The sequence below is a fragment of the Sycon ciliatum genome, chromosome 13 (genome assembly GCF_964019385.1).
Source record: "Sycon ciliatum chromosome 13, ocSycCili1.1, whole genome shotgun sequence".
Lineage (NCBI taxonomy): Eukaryota > Metazoa > Porifera > Calcarea > Leucosolenida > Sycettidae > Sycon > Sycon ciliatum.
The window spans coordinates 7,648,033-7,673,615 of NC_088655.1; the positions used below are offsets into that span (position 1 = coordinate 7,648,033).

General features: G+C 52.2%; 2 protein-coding genes across 2 annotated transcripts; both read left to right on the top strand.

The window, feature by feature from the left end:
- Positions 1–10,033: 10,033 nt before the first annotated feature.
- On the top strand, positions 10,034–10,417 carry LOC135829131 (uncharacterized). Its single transcript, XM_065341538.1, has one exon. The coding sequence runs from the start codon at positions 10,034–10,036 to the stop codon at positions 10,415–10,417; it is 384 nt and encodes a 127-aa protein (XP_065197610.1).
- Positions 10,418–11,850: 1,433 nt separating this feature from the next.
- Positions 11,851–13,164, top strand: LOC135829132 (uncharacterized). Its single transcript, XM_065341539.1, has one exon. It carries the CDS (start codon positions 11,851–11,853, stop codon positions 13,162–13,164), a length of 1,314 nt encoding a protein of 437 aa, XP_065197611.1.
- Positions 13,165–25,583: the final 12,419 nt, after the last annotated feature.

The window sequence follows — 25,583 nt, forward strand, 5'->3', positions numbered from 1 at the left end:
ATCAATGGCGTCTAGCCTCATTCTATCATCCATATGCTCCTGTAGTAGCTCACACTGTACCCCATCGTGATCCCATCCCCCTGCAATGTGTTGATTTCCTTACTTGCTAGACTGATTTTATATGATTCTGGACTGATTTGAATCATATTATCTTCCTTATTGGCCATGGGCCATCGTGGAAATAAAGAATAATAATAAGAGCCGGCGGCAAAAAGTGCGCCCGGGCGGTACTATTTTGTCAGCAAATGACAAAGAGCCTGCCAACGAGAGCAATTCCCGTTTGGTGCACTGTACTCAGTGTACCCAGGAGTCAAGGGTGTTCTTTAGTTCTGACAGATTTGAGGCTGGCAGTCGCATCTCCCATGCTTGGGAAACTAACTCTATGCCCAAAAATGTGACTTTTGTGGACAGCGCGCACACCTTGTCAGTCAGGGCCCTCGGCTAACGGGACATGCAGGTGCTCCATGACTGCTAGTAACGTGTGAAACTGCTGACGAGCATAGTTTGGCGGCTCTGGAGGTTGAACTGTGAGGACATCATCGAGGTAGTGCAGCAGGTCGTGCACATTGAATCTATTCGTGGCTACCCAGCAAAAGGGCATCGGCAAGCCTGTTATACAAAAATGGAGAGGACTGCAGGCCAAAGGGGAGGAATTTGTCAACGCAGAATGCGTTGTCCAAGTGAATGCCCAGCAATGGCCAGCCCGACGGGGCCACGGGACATAGTCGGAATGCATTGCGTAGCTCGACTTAGGATAACAGGGCCCCCTTGCCATGCCGGTGCAGCAGCCGAACCGCATATTCAACAGTCATTGAGTGCAGCGAAAATTCGTCTTGCCTGATACCGTCAGTAATGCTAGTGCCCTCAGGTGCAGATAATTGCATAATCAAGCGAAGTTTTCCCGATTTCTTGGGGACCACACCTACACCAGAGCAGCGCAGATCTGCATGAGGTAAGTGGTTGTGGGCCAGCCATACGACCCTCGGTGCATTCATTAGACTAAATTGGGAGCAACAAAATGAGAGCGATCACCGGAGTAACCGATTACAACACCGTCACGCATGTCATGCATAAGGGAGTTAACGAATGCGCGGTCAGGGTGCCTGGCCAGAGCCGACGCAAGCCGATCCAAGTGAACGGGCGTCCAGGGGGACTGTTGGCGCAACGGAACGCCTGCCGGCTAGTTGCCCTGTGCGACACTCTCGTGCGCTGTGTCCAGAGACGTTGCAGGTGCTGCATTGGTGAGCGTACGGACAGGGGTTTCGATGACACAAGCCCCGGTTGTACAGTCGACACTGCTCGGTTGACGAGCGTGCGGCGCCGGGGGCTACCGCGGAGCTGGGCCGAAAGGGCCACACAGCACGGGCATCGAACACGGTAGTGTACAGTGTTTGTGGTGTCCCAACGACGTGACAGCTGGGACGCGATGCTGTGGCGGAAGGTGCAGTCATACTCCGCAACAGCGGAAAACGTGAATTTCTTGATGGCGTTCAGAATATGGTGCTGATACGCCAACAGTTCTGCTGCTCTGCGCGGATGCGCATCTAGATGGACGGCTGCGAATATTTTTGATGTCCGAAATGCGCCGGGACATGCGTGGCTGGGAGGACAGCGTGAATTTTCCGGGTGCATCCTCGCCCAACACCAGAGCGTGGGGGCTTGGCACGTCCGTAACGGTCAGTGGCAGCAGTTGTTGTAAGTCAACAAATTGGTGCGTTATGGTTTTGTCGATCACGCTCTGGGGTGCGCTTGATTTTTACAGGCCCATAATCATGGAGCATGAACTAGACGAATGCAAAGTGGACGTACCTAGGGCTGAGGTTGCTGTTTGCGCTGCACCTGCCAGACGGTCCAGTCGGTCCATAAACGGTTTCATGACGGTCGCGATTGCGGCGAACACGGGGGCAACAGGTATAGTAGGTTCGTGGGTGTCCCTGTCCTCGACATTTTGTCGCGCAGCCACCGCGGGGGTCTCAGAGAACTCCGCGTGGGGTCCGAATTCGGATTGCATCAATCCGGATCGCATCAACCGCATCAACCGAGAAAGCAGCTCAACGACAGCGCTACGGGTAGATATGGAATGCAGTGTGAAGTAGCTATGGGTAAATGTGGAGTGCTTTGTGCAGTAAACGCAGGCGGCCATGCGCTGAGAGATCGTTACGTGTGTGTTAACTACAGTTAACACGCGCTGAGAGATCGTTACGTGCGTGTTAACTACAGTTAATGCTACGCCTCAACTGAGATTTTTAAAACTTATTGGTTGTGATTCGGCTGGCAACCCTCTAGAGGTTACCCTGCGTACGTGCCTGGAAGGTGGAGAAGATGATGTCACCATCCACCATTGTGATCAGACATGCCAATGATGCAGAGTAAGTGGTCAACATTGACCTTATGAAGCTAGACTCAGCTCCTGTATTACCGGACACTGCGGATGTCCACAGCGCTCAGCCGAGCCCTGCCGAGAGTGACAGTGAGAGTGACACTAGTGAAAGTGGAGCCTGGGGCCTGAAATTTGACGGCGGAGGCAGTGACTCAGTACCAATGCGATATTGTTCTGGAGTATTGGCGTCTGGAGGGAGAGTTGTAATAGATCGACTAAGTAACTGTCGACGCCACCTCATCTATCTATCTATCTCTCTCTCTCTCTCTCTATCTATCTCTATCTCTCTGTCTATTCCTTTCTTTATATCAAACACCTTTACTGTTGATCACTACGTACCAATTATTGTTAGGCTTTGTATTATTAATTCGCGCTGTGGCCGTGACGTTCTTCCTTTTTCCAGTATTATTGTGCGTGCACATGATGATGTAGGTCGCCATTGTGTCCGTGTCATGTTGTTTCGCAAGCCTTTATCCTTTTTCTCTAGCTCTTTTAGTTTTATATATTGAGGCCGAGTTTTCCGCATCCGTAAGAACGCCACCACCCTTCAAGGATCAAGGCGCAGATGCAGCTGCGAAGATGCAGATGCAGACGCAAACCGTGAATTTTTTTTAATTTTTTAAAAGTTTTATTTCTTCTTGTGCAAAACCAAGTAACTAGTCCAATGTCGAGTGGGCAGTGAGTGTTGCATGTTGGCCAGTGTAGACAGGGTAGTTGACAACAACACCAACCATAATGACATTGCTCTTGTATGTGCATGACTGCTTACTTTCACTTTCTTTTTTGTGGTGCCATCCATGCAACGTCAACATATTTGTTTGCTTCTAGACCATGCAGACACAGTGGGTTGGTCAAAGACCATGATTGAGATACGAGAGGTACCTGGTTCAAGTCCCGCCTGGGAGCGGTTTTTCCAGCCGTGCTGCTACCCACAGTCAACTGGGAACTTGTGGCCAAGCACAAGGGGTACATGGATGCAGCTAATAGGGTCGTTCTCGGCACTTGTGCCAGTGGTTGTGAGACTTATCCACTCACCCCCACCGTTAGGCGCTGCATCTGCCGCTAGGGTTTATCGGGTGTAAGCGGCTGTCGTGAGTTCCCTTCGGGAACGGATACGATAATTTACTTCTTCTTTTTCATGCTAGGTTTTACACTCCATTTCTCTAATAAAATCATCTTCCATACGGTAGATTGGGAAGTTTAGCTCTGCTCTTTCTAACCGGCATTGGCTTCACTTGTTCCCGCTCATTACAAGTCAGCTATGGCTCCTCATAAGCCAGCTGCTGTCCATTGCTTGGTATTTCACTTCACAACTATTGTAAGTGTGTTGCGGGGATTCCCGAGCTAGTTCCAGGCAGCAGTGTGGCGTTGCTTTCAAGCTTGTTGAACATTTGCATGGCAATTCAAGTTACTCAAAGCAGCACACTATCTCCCCAAAAGGTCGTTATTGTCTGTGATAAGCTCGAAGGCATTAGCGGTAGGGCAAGAACTTGCTACCTCCGGTAAGCTTCGTTGCGTTTTTAGTGTTCTTGTCATGATATTTCTGTCGGTATTAGACATACATGTCAGTGATCTATCCCCTACATAGGGTAGCCGAGTTGTCGTCCATTGTTCTGACAGGCTTTTGAACCTCCAAAAAGCGTGGAGTCCTTTGAAAAAATCGGCGAAGCAGAACCGTTTCTCGACAGGATGTCACCAGAACACAACCCCAGGCGTGCGCGCATGACACCAAAGTACGAAAGTGAGAAACAGTTTGAAATACCGCTGGCTCGAAGAAGTATCCAGGAGCCGGCCAGCGGTCAGGCACTGCTGTACTAGCACGAGTCGATGGTGCGCATCCACACACAACCATAATCAATGCACTTTTGTTTGCAGCGCAGGGGAAATCAAAAATGTTCGACATTCATGTTGTCATGCAGTCGGCGCAAAATCCTGATCTCAACCTCGACGACTTGGCGTTCTTCCACAGCCTGTAGACAGCCGTATCACTCGTGGCTAAGGAAACCTAAAAGGAGCTTCTGCAGGGTGTGGAAACGTTCTGGCACGAATACACCCCTGCGAAGATGGGGAGCGTTTGTTTGGGTCTGTGTGGCTCCTTCCATGGCGTTCCGGAGAGTGGCCACAACTACCAGCGCCACCGTGGAGGTCATCAAGCTCACAGTTCGAGCGAAGAACTTGGCGATCTCCACGATCAAATCGTGTCTTGGCAATTTGTAAATGCTGCGGTACAAAAGCTGGCAGCGCTGGAGGTGAAAGTCAGTGAGGCTCCAGACTCGATGTCATCAGTGAGTGTAAGTCGTCATCGAAGAGTGAAGCTGGACGGCTTTGAAATGAGCTGTTTTTCATCTGAAATTATATATCTTTCATATGCTGCTTTTTTCCACTTTGCAAAGCGTGTTCGTAGCCATAGAATGATTTGGACTGAACTGTAAAAATGCAACGAAGTTTTGCTTAACGGAGGAAACATGACCATTCAATGCTGCAAAGTGTAATGGTGTGTTACCATTCTAGAAGTAGTATTGTTAATGAATACAAACCACGTACACACAAATACACATAAACATACACAAATACACACACACACATGACGATTCACAAACACATAAAAATACGCATATGCATGAACACACACACAAACACATACACACACACACATACACATGCACACATAGACACACACACACAAATACACAACCATGCACACAACCATGCATGCGCAAAAACACACACAGGAACAAACAAACACAGCTAATGAGTAAAGGTAACACCGGCAATGGCATAGGGAGTTCTGGATCAATATCAATTAAGATTTCTTTGGGAATTGATGAACAATTTCCTTGGACACAAGAATACAATTTTCACTAGTATACTTTCATGCCTGATCATCAGGTGAATACAGGCAAAATCCAATGAACATGGCATGGCACATGTTGTGTGTGAGTGTGTGTGCTCGTGCATGTCCACGAATGTTGAGCACACACACGCAGGCGTACACACGTGTGTGCGCGCATTAGAGCATGCCGTTTACTTTGCATAAATGTATGTAACTGCAGGTTTGTGTAGTTGACGTATTTGTGTGAGCAAGGGGTACTTGTTTGTGAGTGTCAGTATGTCTCTCTCTCTCACTCTCTCTCTCTCTTTCTCTCTCTCTCTCTCTCTCTCTCTCTCACTCTCTATTCCTTTCTTGATATCGAACCTATTTACTATTGATCACTACGTTTCAATTCTTGTTGAGCTTTGTAGTATTCCCATAGCTATGCAGAAGACGTTACTTCCGTAACGTCTGGCGCTAGCCAGGGTCCGCACAGCTTTAATTTGGTATTTGTTTGTTTGTGTGTGTGTTCATTTGTTTGTGTGTTTGTGTCACGCCTGGAGCTATCCCCTATCTGTCCCGTATCTGTCCTGTATCTGTGACTACAAAGGCTCTACAGGATTGTACATAACAGCTGGCCACAATATTTGCTGGCTCCCGTATCTGTCCGGTACCGTCCGTACAAACAGCTGGCCACAATATTTGTCGTATTCTGTATACGACTCCATGATGTAGAGGGAGATTTGGTAAGAAATAGGGAGACGATGAGGAAATGAATTTAGAATGGACGTTAGTTGCCGAATAGATGATAGGATGCGTCAGCAAAAACATACAAGAAGAGAAGATCCCGTCGTCGAGAGATCCCGTCGTCTCCAAAATAAGCGTGAACGAGCGATCCAGCGCCGGTCACAGGAAACGTCGGAAGAGAGATCCCGTCGACTCCAGAACGCCCGTGATCGGCAGAGTCTGTGCCGGTCCCAGGAAACGTCAGGACAGACATCCTGTCGAGTCCAGATAGCCCGTGATCGTTTGAGTCAGCGCCGGTCCAAGGAAACATCAGGACAGACATCCCGTCGACTCCAGAACGCCTGTGATCGGCAGAGTTAGCGTTGGGCCCAGGAAACGTCAGGACAGACATCCCTTTCGACGCGCAGAAAAACTACATCTGCAGCCTCTTTTGCCGTCGGACAGGATACGTATTTTAGGAGACTGTAAAGTTATGTAATGTGCTCCACAGGCAACCATGCATCCGGCCGTCTTCATTGGCTCGACAGGTCAATGTAATACTACAAAAAGGCCAGAAAATCCGATTACTGAATTAAAATCAACTAATTTTCGCTGGCAATTTAATTTCGCTGATTTCGCCACTTGGTACCAACCGGCCAAAGTAAATCGCACGCCAAAGTTTGTCATAGAGGCAAATGATGGGGTTTAGCAAGACGAAATTCACGTTCGTGTTCGCTCTCCAAGGAAAGTCGAACTCAGTGACGGAATTCGCGGTATGAGAAGGATAAGTAACCAGAATCTGCACATGCATGACGTTGACACAACGTACATTGTGTACAGACAGTACAGTGTGGTAAATTTATGACTGTCCTGACACGAATCCGCGATTCGTGTTCCGACTACTTTTGGAGTTGTTTTTTGTCATGCAGATGTACGCGGTACGAGAGACTGTTCTTGTTGTGACCTTGAACTCGTCATTCTCTGAACTGATTTTATTGTAAAGAAGACACGGACTTATAGAGTGTGAATAAGAGTATAGCAGATAGAGAGCGGTGGAAGGAGAGCGGTGGAAGGAGAGCCACTGGACAGAGAGAGTGGAAGGGCGGTGGAAGGAGAGCGGTGGAAGGAGAGCGGTGGAAGGAGAGCCACTGGACAGAGAGAGTGGAAGGGCGGTGGAAGGAGAGCGGTGGAAGTAGAGCGGTGGAAGGAGAGCCACTGGACAGAGAGAGAGTGGAAGTGCGGTGGAAGGGGAGCGGTGGAAGGGGAGCGGTGGAAGGAGAGCGGTGGAAGGAGAGCCACTGGACAGAGAGAGTGGAAGGGCAGTGGAAGGAGAGCGGTGGAAGGAGAGCGGTGGAAGGAGAGCGGTGGAAGGAGAGCCACTGGACAGAGAGAGTGGAAGGGCGGTGGAAGGAGAGCGGTGGAAGGAGAGCGGTGGAAGGAGAGCGGTGGAAGGAGAGTGGAAGGGCGGTGGAAGGAGAGCGGTGGAAGGAGAGCGGTGGAAGGAGAGCGGTGGAAGGAGAGTGGAAGGGCGGTCGAAGGAGAGCGGTGGAAGGAGAGTGGAAGGGCGGTGGAAGGAGAGCGGTGGAAGGAGAGCGGTGGAAGGAGAGTGGAAGGGCGGTGGAAGGAGAGCGGTGGAAGGAGAGCCACTGGACAGCTGGATAGTGTATCAATAAGCGCACGAGGGGAAGGCTGGACAGTATGTCTCTAGACATCAATAGGTATTGTACGAAAGGCCAGTCAATAGTACTAAAGAGTTAAGTCAACCACAACACAGACAATAGCTTCAGACAATCATGACAGGCATGATACGGATGATATAACAGTTCTGTACTGGCAATTCGTAGTAGCAGCGCGTACTTGACTGGAGGTTTTTCATGTTTTTACATTCATATAATTTGTGTTTCGGAAATAAATAAATTCACTTTTGGTTTGGGGAAGACAATGCTCGATGGCGTAGTGAAGTTGCTGCAGCCGTTCCCAAACACCCAGAGTGCTGCGCAGCCATGTGCACCTGACACACAAACTAGACCCGTGTCTGACCCACAGCATAGTGCGCCCCCTCAGCATGAGCTATTTGCGCAGCACGGTCTACCCGTTTCGGAAATAAATAAATAAATTCACTTTTGGTTTGGGAAAGACAATGCTCGATGGTGTTGTGAAGTTGCTGCAGCCGTTCCCAAACATTTGGCAACCACGCCAGGATACAGCCAGGAATGGGGGATTCCGGAGTGAACTCCAAATTGGAGCCAGTCGCAGCAGAGTTAGATGTTGTCCAGTCTGCTGTGGCGGTCCGCGAGCAGGATTTTATCGCCATTGGCAAAGTCTATGGTAAATCGGGCGACGATTTGCTGGCGTTTGTGGAAGGGCGTCTGGAGCAATGGGAATGTCAGGAGGCCCAGAGCGCGGAGCGCAAAGCTTGCGTTCAGGAACGACGCCACCAGATGCAGATTCAGGAGCTAGAATTGAAGAGCGCCGAACAGGAGCGGATCGGGCAAGAGTGCGAGCGTCGCGCGTTGAAAGGCGAGCGGGGCGGCGAGTCTCGGTTCGATGACGACGGCGACAGGCTCGGAGGAGCAGCCAGGATGGCCGTGCCAAAGTTCGAAGATAGCCACGAAGTGGCAACGTATCTCGATCTGTTTGAGGCAGTCATGGTTCAAAACCGAGCGCCCGAAAAAACCTGGCCGATGCGACTGCGAGCGGTGGTGATCAACACCAAACTGGCAGGATCCGTCTGTATGGAGGACTTTGACAGTTTCGCCGACATCAAGCCGGAACTGCTCCTGGCGTTTGGGCGCACACCAGCCACCGCATGGAGAGAACTGATGAGCTCCAAGCAGCGCCCCCTGGAGATGTTCTGCCAGTACAGCCTGCGTGTCTCCAGATGGGTGAAGTGGTGGTTGAAGTTGGTCAGCCGAGCCAATGAGGACCCGTCTTCTCCGGAAGAGGTGGTGGCTGCGCTTGTACAGCAGTTGGTACTTGAAGCGGTGCCACCGGCGCTGAGTGCATTCATCTTGCGCACTCGCGGGGAGGACCGGTCCCTGGAGATGTTAGCGGAGATTGGCACCACCTACCAGTCCTCGTTCGCCACCACCTCGACACCGGACAAGCCCAGCGTTCCGCCCAAGGGGACCTGTGCGGAAATGTCTAGCACCGCGCAGTGTTTCAGCGCCAGCACGGAGGACGCTGTGAAGAGGCTCCGCAGCATGACCCCTCCAGACCGCCGAGCCCACGCCATGCAAGCCAAGCTCTGCTTCAACTGCCTGAAGACGGGTCACATGGTAGCGCAATGTCGCGATAATCCGCAGTGCGACCAGTGCCCCGGACGGCATCACCCGATGCTGCATGCGCGCGGCAAGCCGGGCGGTTGCGGTATCGTGTCGTACAGCTGCCAGACGGACAGCCAACGGCCCCCGGTGCGCCTGATGACGGCTGTGGGCGAGGTGCAAGGTGAAACCCTGCGAGCGAAGGTGCGTGTCTTCGTCGACCTCGGCAGCCAAACGGCCTTAGTGTCATCGGCGCTGGTCCGCGCTGTCTGCCCGCCGAAGGTGGGCTGCCACCGGATGACGGTGCGGTCGTTCGACGGCACGGAAGTCGAGGCCGAGTTCGGGCTGTACCAAATCTGCGTGACTGGGTTGGGCGGCAGGACGCATGTTGCCCGAGGGTACGAGAAGCCGGACCTCGATTTGCATATCGAGCCATTCCCGGCACGTGTGTCCAGCGGTGGCAGAGTCGTGGCGTCACGCTGAGCGACCAGGAGACCGACCAGGTGCCGATCGAGCCGCACTTGCTGGTGGGCGACGACGCAACGAACAGCCTCATTACGCAGAAGTGCCAGTTTGAAGGAGAGTTTGTGTGGAAATCGGAGCTGGGATGGGTGTTGTCTGGCCCTGGTCACCAGCTCGAGTCGCCCGCACCCGGCGGCTCGGCGAGTTGGCCCGCGATTTCGGTCAGCCTGGTGCAGTCGTCGGCCGTGGAGATGCTGTGGGAGATGGAGGAGGCAGCCTACAAGTCGGTGCCTTTGCCAGCATATCCTATCGCACGGAATGAAACAGCACTACAAAGTCGGCCTGCTCTGAAAGTCGGCGGAGCGTCCAGTCGACAACTATGAGCAGGCCATGGCAACGGCGTCGCGACTTATGGCAAGGCTCGACCGCAACGGCCGGCGTGTGCTGCATGACGTTGTCCTTCTGCGCGAGTACGGTGAGCTGGGCGCAATCGAGCTTGAGCCGGACAGGTCGACGGCGGTGTACTACATGCCGCATCATGCAGTATTCAAGGCCGAATCCACGACGACGAAGACGCTCGTCGTTTTCAATGCGTCCGCGTCACAGGCCGGCTGTGAGTCGTTGAACGCTCTGCTGGACCCGGGCCAGTTGTTACGACCGAGCTTGGCAGGCTTGCTGATTCGGTTCCGGGAACAGCCGGTTGCCGTGCAAGCCGACATCAGGAAGGCCTTCTTTATGATCGGTATAAAGGAGGCCGACCGGCGCTATCTCTGATTCCTGTGGAGCGATGCGTCAGGCAAGATGCAGGTCTGGCGACTGGCGAGGATGCCGTTCGGGGTGAATTTTTCACCGTTTCTGCTCACAGCATTGCTGCGGACACACCTGGAGTCCGCGCTGGAGCATGCCACGCCGACCGAGGCAGACGTCTCACGTCGGTTGCGCGACAGTCTGTACGTCATTGACTGCATCGCCAGCGTGCCAACGAATGACAAAGCAGCCAGTTCAAGAAGATCGGGACCGCGTGCCTGGAGACAACGGGCATGGATTTGCGGAAGTGGAAGCGCAATGTTCCGCTTGGAAATGACGAGGTACAGTCGAGCGGCAAAGTGCTCGGTCTCTGCTGGAATGGCGAAGAGGATTCGCTGCGCATTCCGGTGCCTCCAGACTGTGACGATCCGACAACGAAGCGCCAGCTGCTGCACTGCAGGGTCAGCCTGTACAACCCTCTCGGGTTCGCGTCGCCGTACGTCCTGCAGGGAAAGCTGTTCCTAAAGGAGCTATGGCAGGAGGCCGTCGCGTGGGACGACCAGGTGCCTGCAGCCATGCAGGTGTTGATCCGGCGATGGTGGGGAGAGAGGACAGCTCTGCAGCACCAGCCACTGCCGCGCTACCTCGGCTGTAGCGCCGAAGCAGTGATACATCTGTTTGTCGACGCCTCTGAGAGAGGGTTTGGCTGCTGTATCTACGCCACGTGGCCCAGCGTCAGAGTGCTGATCTTCAGCAAGGCCAAGGTCGCTCCGATGAAGCAGCAGACCCTGGCACTGATGGAGCTGCAGGCAGCATTTGTCGGCAGTCGTTGGCTGCAGTTCGTCGCAGGAGAGGTGCGCCTGCCTATCAAGGAGACGCACGCTTGGTCGGATTCGATGACGATGCTACAGTGGATCGCCGGCCAGCCCCATCTCTCGCAAACGTACGTCGCCAACCGGGTCAGCGAAATCCAGGAGGTATTCAACGGCCGCGGAATAGAGTGGCATCACTGTCCAGGCAGCGACAACCCGGCCGACCTGGCAAGTTGTGGTGCAACGCTGAAGGAGCTGCATCAATCGAGCTGGCAGCATGGTCCCGAGTGGTTGTCTGAGAAGGTCGCCTGGCCAATGTGACGAACAGTATAGTGCACCGAAGAAGAGTCGCTACCAGCGAAGGTGAATGTCGTCACTGCCAGCTTGGAGCCCGAGCTGCTCTGGTGGTCACGCTTATCGAGGTGGCCACGCTTGCTGGGAGTCGCCAAGCGTCTACTGAGCTGGCGTCCCCAGAGCCGCCCACCGTTGTCGACTCAAGATCTGGAGAGATGAACCAGGGCACTCGTGTTCCAGAAGGTGCAGCTGGAGCTCTTCCCGGAGAAAGTCAAACGGCTGTTGGCAGGGGAACCGGTGCTGAAGGAGTCGAAGCTCTTCCAGTACCAGCCGCTCATCGACGACGACGGCGTGATGCGAGTTGGCGGCCGGCTGGCGTCAGGCGACTTGACGTACGGCGCTAAGCATTCGGTCCTGCTCGCTAAACACCACGTCGCCGAGATGTTGTTGCGCCATCTCCTGAAGTCGCTACATCAGGGTGTCAAGAGTGTGCTAGCTCTCGCGCGGCAGCAGTATTGGATCATTGGCGATCGACGCGCGTTGCGCAGCGTGAAGAGCAAATGCGTTATCTGTCGTCGGCAGGATGCGCGAGCAGCGGATGAAGTTTCCGCACCGCTACCACGAGACCGCGTGGTGCACCAGCGTCCCTTTGGATTATGCGGAGTGGATTATGCCGGCCCTCTCTATGTCAAGGATGGCGGCAAGGCATGGATCGCGCTGTTCGAGTGTGGCACCACCAGAGCTGTCCACATCGACCTGGCGGAGCTTGGAGAAGAGAGAGTTTCTCCTGGCGTACCGGCGGTTCTGAGCACGGTGGGGAGAGCCGGCCCGCATCCGTTCAGACAATGGCACAACGTTCCGAGCAGCGGCAAAGACGTTGTCGGTGGAGTGGCTGTTCAACCCACAAGCGACACCGTGATTCGGCGGGTTTTTAGAGCGGCTCGTTGGCGCCGTGAAGCGCCCGCTAGTCAAAGTGCTTGGCAACGCGTCGGTGAAGGAGTGCGAGTTGCGCGCCCTGCTGTGCGAGATCGAGGCTGCTGTCAAGGACCGTCCACGGACACACCTTGGCGGTTTGGACTCCGAGCCGCCTCTCTCGCCCGCGATGCTGTGTGGGAAGCCCTGGCCCGGCGCGGCGAGGGCATCGAGCAGCACGTAACGGCCGAGCAGTTGGGTCGGCGTCAGAAGTACGTCACTGCTTTGACGGGACACCTGACGAGCCGGTGGCAAGATGAGGATCTGGTCACCTTGAATGCGTACCATGCTGGGCGCTCGTCGCCGATCGTGGTTGATGATGGCGTCCTCATCATTGCTGACAAGCAGCACCAGCGCTGGCGGATGGGCAGAGTCGTCAAGCTCTTTCCTTGGCGTGACGGGCAAGTCAGAGTGGCTGAGGTCTGTGTCATGAAGGAAAATGGAGAGTGCTCTTCTGTGCCGAGACCGATTCGGCGCTTGGTTCCTTTGGAGCTGGTCGCCTCAGGCGATCGTGACCCGGTGCACGTGGTCGAGGAGCAGCCTGCGAACGAGCCCATGCTAGTTGCCGACACCGGTCTCACGTCAGTTACGGTACCACGGCCAGAGGCTCCACAGTCATCAGAGCCAGCGCCAGCGGTTCCGCCTGCAAGATCGACCCGTACGCGCACAATTCGGCCTCCAGCTCGCTACGCCTGAGGAGACTTTGGTGGGGAGGATGTCGCGCAACCACTATTGAGTGTGAAAGTCTTTGAATATCTGTAGATGAACAATCTTACATTCCTGTTACTTTGCTATTGTTTCTGTTCGAAGATTTCTGTTTCTACGTTGTGCATTTATTTGATGTGTGCATGCTGTTCGCTTGTCACGTTAGGATCGAGTTGTTTTTTGTCATGCATATGTAGGCGGTACGAGAGACAGTTCTGTACTGGCAATTTGTAGTACGTACTTGACTGGAGGTTTTCCATGTTTTCCATTCATATAATTTGTGTTTCGGAAATACATAAATTCACTTTTGGTTTGGAAAAGACAATGCTCGATGGCGTTATGAAGTTGCTGCAGACGTTCCCTAACACCCAGAGTGCTGTGCAGCCAAGTGCACCTGACACACAAACTAGACCCGTATCTGACCCACAGCATAGTGCGCCCCCTCAGCGTGAGCTGTTTGCGCAGCACGGTCTACCCGTTTCGACTTTGCATGCGTCCGGCACGTATACATGCTGCTCAGCCCGCCGTTCTAACTTTAGATAGTGTGTCGTCTACGCACGAGCTGTTTGCACAGCGCCAAACGCCGGCAGCAGGCCAATTCCAGCACCCTGTCACATACCAGCTGACCTTCTCGGCTGCAGGGCAGTTTGTGCCACCAGCAAGAAATGGTCCAGTGCCAGGGCGGACAGTCCAGCTAAATGCGACAGCAGCCCCGTTCGTAGCGACGCCGGCTACACCTGTGCTGACCCACAGTGACACACCATCTCCCCGGGAACTGTTCCTGCAACAGCAGCTGGAACGCGTGCATTCCGAGCTGGCCATGACGGAGCAGGCGCTCCACCAGACATCGAGTGAGGGTCCTCCTCAGGCCACCCAACTGAAGGTGCCCCTCCACCACCAGCACCTCCGGAACCACAATTCAGGACCACCAACTGCTTCCTGGCTCGGCAGACGATGGCAAAGGATCTACCACTCTTTTCCAGAGCCCCAGAGGAGTGGCCTTTGTTCAGCCACTTTTACAAGGCCACCACAACGGAGTGTGAGTTCTCAAATGCCGGTAATCTCGTGCGCCTTCAGAAATGTCTGCGGGGAAAGGCCAAGGACGCTGTGTCTGGACTGCAAGCAGTACCAGACAACATCAACGAAGTGTTTCGTACTCTTGAACACCGTTTCGGCAGGCCTGATCTTGTGATCGGCGCCCTGATCCAGAGAGCCAGGAACTTCAGCACCATCAGAAGTGACGATTTTGACGGCATAATGGCTTTCACTACGTCCGTCCAGACACTCGTCGGCACAATGAGTCTGCTGAACAGTGTCGGGCACTTATATAACCCGCAACTCCGCCAGGAGCTTGTCTCCAAGCTACCCGCAAGTCTGCGGCTGCAGTGGGGGGAAGTGATGCAGTCGTCAACGTCGGGTGACATCAGTATCGCTCTATTTTCCAAATGGTTATTGGAAATAGCAGAAGCTGCCGCACATGTGTACGCACCACGTACCGGAACTCAAGTGCCGGACAAGACAGGTCGTCGTCCAGAGGTGAACTACACAATCACCAGGGATCCAGCTGTTGCCAAGCCGTCAAGCAAACGCGATGTCAAGAAATCCTGTGATGGCTGTGGAACAGGCGAGCACGACATCCGCAAGTGCTTGGAGTTTGGTGGCAAGCCTATCCGTCAGCTGTGGAAGATCTGTAGAGAGAACCGCCTCTGCTATGCCTGCCTAAACCGCGGCCACGTGCTGAAAGACTGCTCTCGCAGCAAAAAGTGTGAGGTAGATGGCTGTCAGGAGCCACACCACCCTCTGCTTCATCACGCCCCCAGGTCAGACGTGATGAATGCCACCCATGATATATCCGCTGACGAAGCGCCGACCGATGCAACAGAGTCAACCGATGCGGCGGAATCTGTCAGCTCAACGGCCACACGGAATCATGTATTGCTCCGTGTCATGCCGGTCACACTGGACGGACCCAGTGGAACAGTTGAGACCTCAGCACTGTTCGACGAGGCGTCCACAGTGACATTGATCAACGCAGACCTGACACGACGCCTAGGCGCTACTGGGCCCAGTGATCTTCTGTCCCTGAAGTGGACCAACGGCATCACACAGCAGGACAAAGCGAGTGAGAGAGTCAACCTCACTATCCGTACTAGCAGCTCTGAATCTTTCGTCCTCACCAATGTGCGGACTAGGCAAGACCTAACTCTAGCAGCGCAACCGGTCGATCTGGACAAGGTCAAGAGCAAGTGGGGCCACTTGCACGGTATTGACCTGTCAAAGTGTAAAGGCTCACGACCGCAACTGCTGATTGGTCAGGACCACGGCCACCTGACTGTGGCACGGGAAGTTATTGAGGGACCGCCCAATGCTCCCATGGCATCCCGGACCAAACTTGGCTGGGTCATCCATGGCAGCCTCTGCGGACAGCTTCGCAACCGAGTGGACCCACACATCACGCGTACTATGTGGGAGAAGTCCGACCATGACACTCTGCACCAGTTGGTCCAGGACAGATTCACAGTAGAGAACTTTGGGGTAAAGCTGTGCGCAGAAACGCTGAAGTCGCCAGCGATCAAAAGTCAAACTGCGACAATTTCGATGACGGGGATGAAGTACATGATACTAAATATTATAAGGAGAGACAGTACATTAGAAGGAGGGGAAAGATAAGACAGAGAGTGTTAGGAGGAGAAGGAGAGAAAAGAAGTAAACACGTTATTGGGAGGAGTACTTGGAGCAGGATTTGAAAATCATGGGGTGAGGCAGATATGATGCTGATACTCAGAGATGATCATGTGCCCACAATCAGTCGTTGGTCTTCAAACAGGGGTGGCTGCAACCATGAAACGTTGTAAGTTATTGATGCAAAATGGACCAGAGAAGACTCCGGCGAGCAGCTGGTTTCAGACGGGGAAAATTGCGCGAGGGTAGGCTCGACACAGGTTGTTTCGGGAAGGGACTGGAAGTTCATTTGCCAGTTGGTGTGCGTGGGTGTTACATCTTCGAAACGTACTACGGGTGGAGTGGTCTTTTTGGGATTGGGGCTGTGGGGTGGCAACATCATCTGTAGAAGGCGATGTGCATCTGGACAATGCATATTGTACAGGAGGCAAAGGTAGGGTCCCTCACCGATTAGGCGATGGCCATCCTGTCCGATGAGGCGAGCCGGAGTGGTTTGTGCCCGGGCGGACAAAGCGCTTGTAGATCACACAATGGCACCTGGAGTCCAGCACTCGAGATGGATTCCGGAGGAAGTCGAGATACTGTGATCCTCAAATAGCCAACTTGGAAACATATACCAGATCTCTTCAAGACATTGGACTTACGAGCACGTTTGAGGTGACACAAGTAACTCATTATCGTTTTCCAGGCTAATGAAGCTAAGGAAAAATGTTGATAGGACAAACCTCCGGCTCTTCAACAACATTCTCAAAACTAATGATTTCGCGACTAAACTTCCGTACCTTCTCCTCAGGTGATATACAAGCAAGAGCAAACAAGAGCAAATACAATGAATTATGAACTCGGATGGTGAGCCAATTAAATTATGGTGAAAAAGGAGAAGGACAAAATGTTACGAGTTATGACTAACTGTCCACCAACCACCTTTTTGTCGCACTCGTTGACTGTATAATATCTGGTTACGTTGGTGGACAGTTAGTCATAACTCGTAACATGTTGTCCTTCTCCTTTTTCACCATAATTTAATTTAATTGGCTCACCATCGGAGTTCAACTTTGCACACCGTATGAGCCGCCATTACCTATTCGGCAAAACGTACGTCATGTGGAACAACTTGTTGTTGCACATAACTAGTCTATCATATTAACATGATACAGTGTGGTGAAGTTCAGTAGAATGTTGACGTTTCGGTTTGTCACAATTCGTCTTCGCTTAGCTTCCCCTTTCTTTGTTTACTACATAAACTTGAGCCGCCCAAGTTGGGTGGTTTGTTACGTCGTCGAGTTGTAGTAAGGCCGGTATGTCCAATAGTCTTACTAGTTCCGTCATCATCCAGTAACTTTTGGCATTTTTTGTTGCCGTGGTGCGGAGCTCGTGCTCTTCTTCATTGCGCTTTCCTTCCCCTCTTGGACCTTTTCGAACCTGAGTCTTCCAAGTTGGGAGGTTGTTGATTTGTGCGCCTTGGAGAAGTGTTGGAGCTAGGAGTCAGATCAACGAATGTCTCAGTACTCCTTGTCCGTTTTGTGCCATTTTTGCCGCAACTGTGCTGTGATAGTTGCTAGGACTTCAATGTACATAACCAAGGGTGGCTCCACAGTCGCAAAACAACTAGAGGTGTCGAGCATGCAGAGGACATGTGCTACATGCACGGTGTTGAACAGCTAGTGGACCAACCACCGCACGGCTGCAACACACTGGACCTGATTATATCCGACCTACCCGTAGAATCATTGGTTTCTGTCTTGCCGCCCAAATCTGACCACGCCTGTCTACTTGCTGACTTCCAGATCCGTGTATCACGCGAGCTTCCCATATCAAGAACTGTATGGAGGTATCAGCATGCTGATTTGGCCAGGCTCCGTCACTTCCTCAGAACCACCAATTGGGCAGCTATTGCTCGAATTGATCCAGACCTGTCATGCACTGGCATCTCAGAGAGGATCCTGGCGGGAATGAAGAGATTCATCCCCTCTAAAACCCTGAAAACCCGTGCATTCTATCCTCCATGGTGGACCCTGAGTGCACTGCTGCCACAGTGAGGAAATGACGTCAATGGAGATGCCTGAAAGATGAACCGTCTGACGACGATCGGCAGTCAGCTTACCAAGATGCTAGGCTCTCAACAGTTGCCTGTCTCTTTCATGGCGAAACTGAGACAGACAATGACCTCAAAGTACTGCTATTTCCGTTATTTTCTTCCTATGCAAGTCGCAACTCCTGTTTTGAGTTGTTTTTCTTCTCTTTTTTTCTTTCCCTACTAGTTGCTGTTACCCTCACTGATCCTTACGCACATATACGCATCATTTCCCCACTAGTGGGGCCATTGTTATTAGACTAGGGTCTGTTTTGGACTTTCCACTCTAAATAAAGAATACAAATAACAAACAAACAAAGCAGCTACCACCCAGTGACTGGTGGCAAACCGTCAAGTGTGCCTCTGCCAATGGGTGTAGTCAAACTGTTCCGACAATACGTGATCCCGATGGACGTGAGTACACAGCCAGCGCAGACAAAGGAGAATGCATGGCCCGCTATTTTGCAAGCAAATGCAGTCTTGGTCAGGATGACCTGTCAGCCCCATTCCCATATGTCAAGCCTCGAAATTAACAGGCTCTTTCGGATGTCCGTTTCTGTGTGGCTGTTGTCGAGCGCACCCTTCGGCAGTTCAACCCATCAAAGACAACCGGGCCGGATGGGATACCGGCACGAGTGTTGAAAACCTGTTCTGCTGGACTGGCGCAACCTATTTCTACACTGTTCACACGATGCTTCCAAAGTGGGATACAGCCCAAGACATGGAATATTGCAAACATAGTCCCTATATTCAAGCGGAAATCAAAGTTTCTACCCTCCAATTACTGTTCAGTTTTGCTCTTGTGTATTCTGTCCAAAGTGATGGAGACAATCATCAACAGAACAATAACTAATTTCCTCGAGTCGAAGAACGTCTTCTCCAAAAAACAGTTTGGATTTCGCCATGGCCATCGTGTAGCCGACCTCCTTTCCAGCCTCCACCATCGGTGGCTGCATACAGCCAGGGAGAAAGGCGCAGCACGCATACTCGCCATTGACATAGCCGGCGCGTTTGATCGCGTATCACACCCCGGTGTGCTACACAAGTCCAACGTTTACAGCCTACGTGGGCAACTGCACCAGTGGCTCAGCAGCTACCTCAGTGAATGCTACCATCAAATGGTCATTTGTGGCCAGACATCTTCAAGGCTCCCAATTCAGGCTGGAGTCCCCCAGTGCAGTATTCTTGGTCCGAATCTCTTCCTCATATACGTGAACGACTGCGAGGACCACCTACCAGCCGGTGCTGACCTAGCCTCATTCGCAGACGACACTACACTGCATGCCAACATTACCCCCACCATCCAACAAGATACCACCCAAGTCCTCCAGCTAGCAGTCAACACCATCTCCCTCTGGCGTCAAGAATGGAAGATAGATATTTGAACCAGCCAAATCCCAAGCACTGACTGTCAGCGTCCACCGCACCCAATGGAACAAGTGGAGCTCAAAATCTTGGGCGTCAGTTTTGATGGTCAGCTTACCTTCCGGCGCCACCTTTGTACCGTAGCCCTCCCGGCAACACAGCGACTCGGCGTTTTGTGTTAGGCTTTCCACCTTTTAGAGGCGCCCGGTTGCATCCAAGCCTACAATGCTTTTGTGCGCCCAGTGATGGAGTACTGCCCCATCATCTGGATGTAAGAAGCCCGATCCCATCTTGCAAGACTCGACCGTGTGCAAGCCCACTATTCATTTTTTTTGCCTTTGCCTGTGAGCTGTGTTCATTGTAAATAAAAAAAAAATTGTCACACTCGCTGACTGTATAAGGTCTGGTTACGTTGGCGGACAGTTGGTCATAACTCGGAACATTTTGTCCTACGCTATTTTCACAATGAATTATGATCAGCAATGTAGTGACAAAACCGGGTCAAAGCAGAATAGCTAAAAACAACGATGATTAATACGTGACCAATATACATCATGCATATACATACGTCATTGTTCTTGCTCTCATTTGCTTGTGCCGCTATAATATCTTGTTGATGTGGAAGGAGACATTGTACGGGAGAAGGTATGTCACAACCTGAAGAGAAGGCACGGAAGTTTACTCGCAAAAAAGTATTTACCTGCGTAATTCTTCTTTCTGCTCATAAAAACGAGCATGCATCATGGATAATCTGACTTACATTATTCTTTGGTTCCAACGAATGTCCGGAAGTGAGAAGACATTCTACTACGGAAACATGACCTTCCCGTGCTGCATCATGTAATGGTGTGTCACCACCCTGGAAGTAGCAGCAAATTAAAGACAAGACATGTACACACATACCCACAGCCATACACATGTTGATGCACACGCACACATGCATGCACAAAAAACACTCATGCATGCATGCACACACACACACACACACACACACACACACACACACACACACACACACACACACACACACACACACACACACACAAATCCAAAAACACACACATAAACACACACACCAACACACACACATACACACATACACACACATTAACTACAACACGCAGCAACTTGTGGTACGGGGAGTGCTGGCCATCGGAGGGAGAGGCTACGGAGAGTAATGCGTAGACACGGGCGAAGCAGAATGTTGGCGGAGCCAAGTATGTACGAGAGAGGATTCAGGGTCAGCCGGGTTGACACTGCCAGAGCAGAAAGTTGGCGGAGCGAAGCTTCTACAAGAGTCTGCGGCCGAGGGACGGCCCTGAGTAGCTGGAAATGAGCGTGGGCAACACCCCATTAACCCTTTCACTGCTGGCCTAGTTTCATCAGGTTATTTCCTTTAACATGCCTAAATATGCATGGAGCAATAAATCTTCGGCCAGCATTTTAAGGTTATGCTAACTCTCTGGTCTCAAAAGTCCATTTATTGCAGGGCATCATTTTTAGGCAAACTCCGAAGATTATGCCAGCATGATCTGCCAAGGGCTACCTGTGGCTCTTTAAACAAGGGTTAACATCCCATTGCACACACAATATTGAAGACAAGGTTTAGGCTAGACTGAAATTCATGTGGGGAAATGTGGTAAGGCTTACACCCAGGCCACCACATGATAGGACGAATGTGGAGGGGACCGCTAACAAGGTTAGGCTTACACCGCACTTCCACATGGTAGAACAGATGCGTAAGTAGGCTGCTAACGGGGTTACGCTTACACCCGAACATCTGCATGGTAGGGTGAATGCAGAGGGGCTGGTAACTTAGAGTTGGGTGTCAGCTCAAAGGCTTACGGGGTGCTTTGCAGCCACCCACTCCATGTGAATGCCACCCAAAAATGAAATTGCTGGGGGAGGCGTGAGCCCCAATCTAGCTGACCTTAACATGGAAACTACATGAAAGTGTACAGCGATGTTCAAGGACAAAACTTCGAGTCTACAACAGTTAGTGTCAAGAGGGCAGGTGCCATCAACTATGCAGAGAGCAGCACGGGAGAGCAAGAGCACTCGTGCAGAGAGGAGTGCAATGAGTGCAGTGCAGACGCTCCTGCTGCCAGCAGTGCTTATGGGGGCAGTGTGGTCACCACGACCTATAGCGAGTAGTGTTAGGGGGAAGTGCTGTCACTCATACAGCAGATAGTGTCAAGAGGGCATTGCTGTCACTCAGGAAGCTGATAGTGCTAGGAAGGCGGTGCATGTACTCACGCGGTCACCAGTGCCTTCGCGATTGGCTCCATGTCCGATTCTGACAGACGGATGTATCAGAGGTCAGCGTTGCTCCACCATCGGCCGGCCCTTTGGATGACGTAAGGTGGCAGGCCATTCCTTCCGGCGGCAGTGGCTTCACCGATACGCAGGCTATGGCTGGAGATCTTCTGGCCAGGGAGAGCTCGGCGGAGTAAGTCGTTCATGTCCGAGGGGCGAAGCGGCTGGCGAGACTGGTAGCGGAAATAGGCTCCCGGTACTTGGGGGCGCAGCTGTGCGTACTTCCCTAATGCGGCTACCGGGCGGGTGTTATTGTTGGTGGCGCTGACCGTCACATTGCTGCTCTCTCCCAGTTGCATTGTTTTGGAGAATGGGACAGCCAGCCTCACTGTGTTCTCCCGGATGCAGACGCGTTCCTGCGTCAACATCTTCTGCGGGTCGGTAGATGCGTACTCGCTGTCTCGCATGAATGCGTAGTAGTGAGTGTGATAGCGCTCCAGAGCATGGCTTGGTCGGCTGGTGATAGACCGGAGTGCGACAGGAAGCCCTGGATTGCATGGAGGTGTTGCACTAGTTGCGGGCGATACCCTGGAGCAGCAGGTCCAGTTGCCCCTCCTGGAACGGGGACAACGACAGGTGGTTGACCACGAAGTAATGTCGGAGGCCATGGAGGTAGACCTTGATAGTTGCAAGCCGGCACTCGGATGGCATGTATGCTAGGAAATCCATTAGGCGGGTGGCCTGAATGGGGTATGGCGCGACACGGTGCAGGCTGGCGTACCTCTCGTATGCTGTCACGCCGGCAGCATACGGCCGGGCGGTACTTGTTGTCACTCCCGCAAGGATAAGGCCCATGGTGTGGTCAGTAGGCGTGTCAGCTGCTGGACTTCTAGCGACATGGGGACAGGAGACGCCTGGGGATGTAGCTTCCGGAAGCTCTCGACCTGCAGCCGGGACAAACGGTCAGCAAGAACGTTGTCAACACCACGTATGTGTGCTAAAAACACAACCATGTCATGCTTGGCAGCCGCTAGCAACGCAATCCTGACAAGTGCCATGATTTCTGGGCACCTTGAGATTCCTGTGCGCCAGATTGTGCAGACCATTTCGTTATCACATTGAACTAATAGTCGACGATTGCACAGTCGTTTGCCTAGCGTCACACAGATAAGGGCGATGGGAAACAATTCGCGCCATTCTAAGGACAGATCCTTGTGGAGTGCCTCCCACTGGCCATACGCCCATTCTTTGCTACAGACCAAGCCATAGCCATGGTCAGAAGCATCCGTGAACAGCTGCATCTCAGTGGGTTTGCACCAGGATGGGTCTAGCAGTAATGATCGGCCGTTCCATGAATCAATGCAAGCGTGCCACCAGGGGTGTATCGTTTGGAGCCTCATGGTTCCGGCGCTGGGTCCTGTCAAGAGACATGAACTGGCTGGCCTCGTCGAAGAGCCGGCGGCAAAAAGTGCGCCCGGGCGGTACTATTTTGTCAGCAAATGACAAAGAGCCTGCCAACGAGAGCAATTCCCGTTTGGTGCACTGTACTCAGTGTACCCAGGAGTCAAGGGTGTTCTTTAGTTCTGACAGATTTGAGGCTGGCAGTCGCATCTCCCATGCTTGGGAAACTAACTCTATGCCCAAAAATGTGACAATTGTGGACGGCGGGCACACCTTGTCAGTCAGGGCCCTCGGCTAACGGGACATGCAGGTGCTCCATGACTGCTAGTAATGTGTGAAACTGCTGACGAGCATAGTTTGGCGGCTCTGGAGGTTGAACTGTGAGGACATCATCGAGGTAGTGCAGCAGGTCATGCACATTGAATCTATTCGTGGCTACCCAGCAAAGTGCATCGGCAAGCCTGTTATACAAAAATGGAGAGGACTGCAGGCCAAAGGGGAGGAATTTGTCAACGTAGAATGCGTTGTCCCAGTGACTGCCCAGCAATGGTCAGCCTGACGGGGCCACGGGACATAGTCGGAATGCATTGCGTAGCTCGACTTAGGATAACAGGGCCCCCTTGCCATGCCGGTGCAGCAGCCGAACCGCATATTCAACAGTCATTAAGTGCAGCGAAAATTCGTCTTGCCTGATACCGTCAGTAATGCTAGTGCCCTCAGGCGCAGATAAATGCATAATCAAGCGAAGTTTTCCCGACTTCTTGGGGACCACACCTACACCAGAGCAGTGCAGATCTGCATGAGGTAAGTGGGTGTGGGCCAGCCATACGACCCTCGGTGCATTCATTAGACTAAATTGGGAGCAACAAAATGAGAGCGATCACCGGAGTAACCGATTACAACACCGTCACGCATGTCATGCATAAGGGAGTTAACGAATGCGCGGTCAGGGTGCCTGGCCAGAGCCGACGCAAGCCGATCCAAGTGAACGGGCGTCCAGGGGGACTGTTGGCGCAACGGAACGCCTGCCGGCTGGTTGCCCTGTACGACACTCTCGTGCGCTGTGTCCAGAGACAGTGCAGGTGCTGCATTGGTGAGCGTACGGACAGGGGTTTCGATGACACAAGCCCCGGTTGTACAGTCGACACTGCTCGGTTGACGAGCGTGCGGCGCCGGGGGCTACCGCGGAGCTGGGCCGAAAGTGCCACACAGCACGTGCATCGAACACGGTAGTGTACAGTGTTTGTGGTGTCCCAACGACGTGACAGCTGGGACGCGATGCTGTGGCGGAAGGTGCAGTCATACTCCGCAACAGCGGAAGTAGTAAGTGCGGGGCGGGTTCTGGCCCACTTTTTGACCTTTGACCTTTGGGCCAAATAAGGCACACTGTGTCGGTCGTGCTTGGTCTGGCCCCGGGACCCCCCCAGAGTTTGACCTTTGACCCCTGGCATGCCATAAATGTGCCATAAAGGTTCTTTTCCGTGGCGAACGTGCACTTGTGCACGTTCGGTGCATTCGCACCGGGGAGTAGTAAAATACGTACTATTCCCTGATTCGCACATCATAGATGTGCATTGCATGCAGCGAATGACATATTGCGCATGCGCGCATACGCACGCGGAGCATGTGACCTTCAGTGGCCCTGCGGAAAAGACGCAGTGCATCACAAGGTGTACTAGTACACGTGTCATTATACTACTCCCTGATTCGCACTTCGTAGATGTGCAGCAAACAAGTTCACGTTCCGTGCATTCGTTTTATTCGCACATCGTAGATGTGCACTGATTGACAAGTTGCCCATACAGAGCATGCCTAATCGGCTTTTCGATCGAGAATGTTCAAATTCGGCCATATTATGAGTCCCAAGATCAGAATACGGCTCAACGTAGTACTTGAAGTCACCGTTTCCATTACGTCATGTACATTTACACACACTCTGTTGAAGCACTGAAACATCGATTTTCGGCGAATTCAACAAGCGAAATTTGAAAATTCGGCGAAAAGATGGGTGATTTCTTCAAAACCACTTTCTTCGGCGAATTTTTCGGCCGGCCGATTTGGGAAATGCCTACTGTCCATGCAGGTGCATTAGATGCATATTTCTATTTTGATCGGGATACAGTTAGAATCAACCGGCTACGCCCGGAGTATCATGCATCAAAAAAGACCATAGGTCTGTGGGAAACACCCTAGTAAAATAAATAAAATAATAATAATAATAATAATAAAACAATTATTGAAGGGGTATCACAGTGAAGCAGTGTTGCTACGCACCACAAATCCCCTCTGCACTGTACCGAATTTATACTGGAGAATCCAGAGTGGCCAGCAAAGAGTCACAACCCGCGGGTATCCAGTCACACTAAGGCATGACCACCATTCCCCACATATTCACTGTAACAAAACACAATACTGTTTACTATAATACACTTTTATTTAAATTGACTTGGATGAGTCTGTAGAAGAGAACACAATGCACGCACACGCACGCATGCGCAGACACACACACGCACACACGCACACACACACATCTAGGTTATATTGCTATACACGTATCTAGGGTTTAGGAAGCACGAGAATATGTCGAAGCACCCACACATACCCCTTCATGCAGTGTACTTCAGTAGCCCAA

Excerpts from the sequence above, each read along its gene's own strand:
- LOC135829131 (XM_065341538.1), top strand. The coding sequence starts at position 10,034 with ATGGCAACGGCGTCGCGACTTATGGCAAGGCTCGACCGCAACGGCCGG.
- LOC135829132 (XM_065341539.1), top strand. The coding sequence starts at position 11,851 with ATGCGAGTTGGCGGCCGGCTGGCGTCAGGCGACTTGACGTACGGCGCT.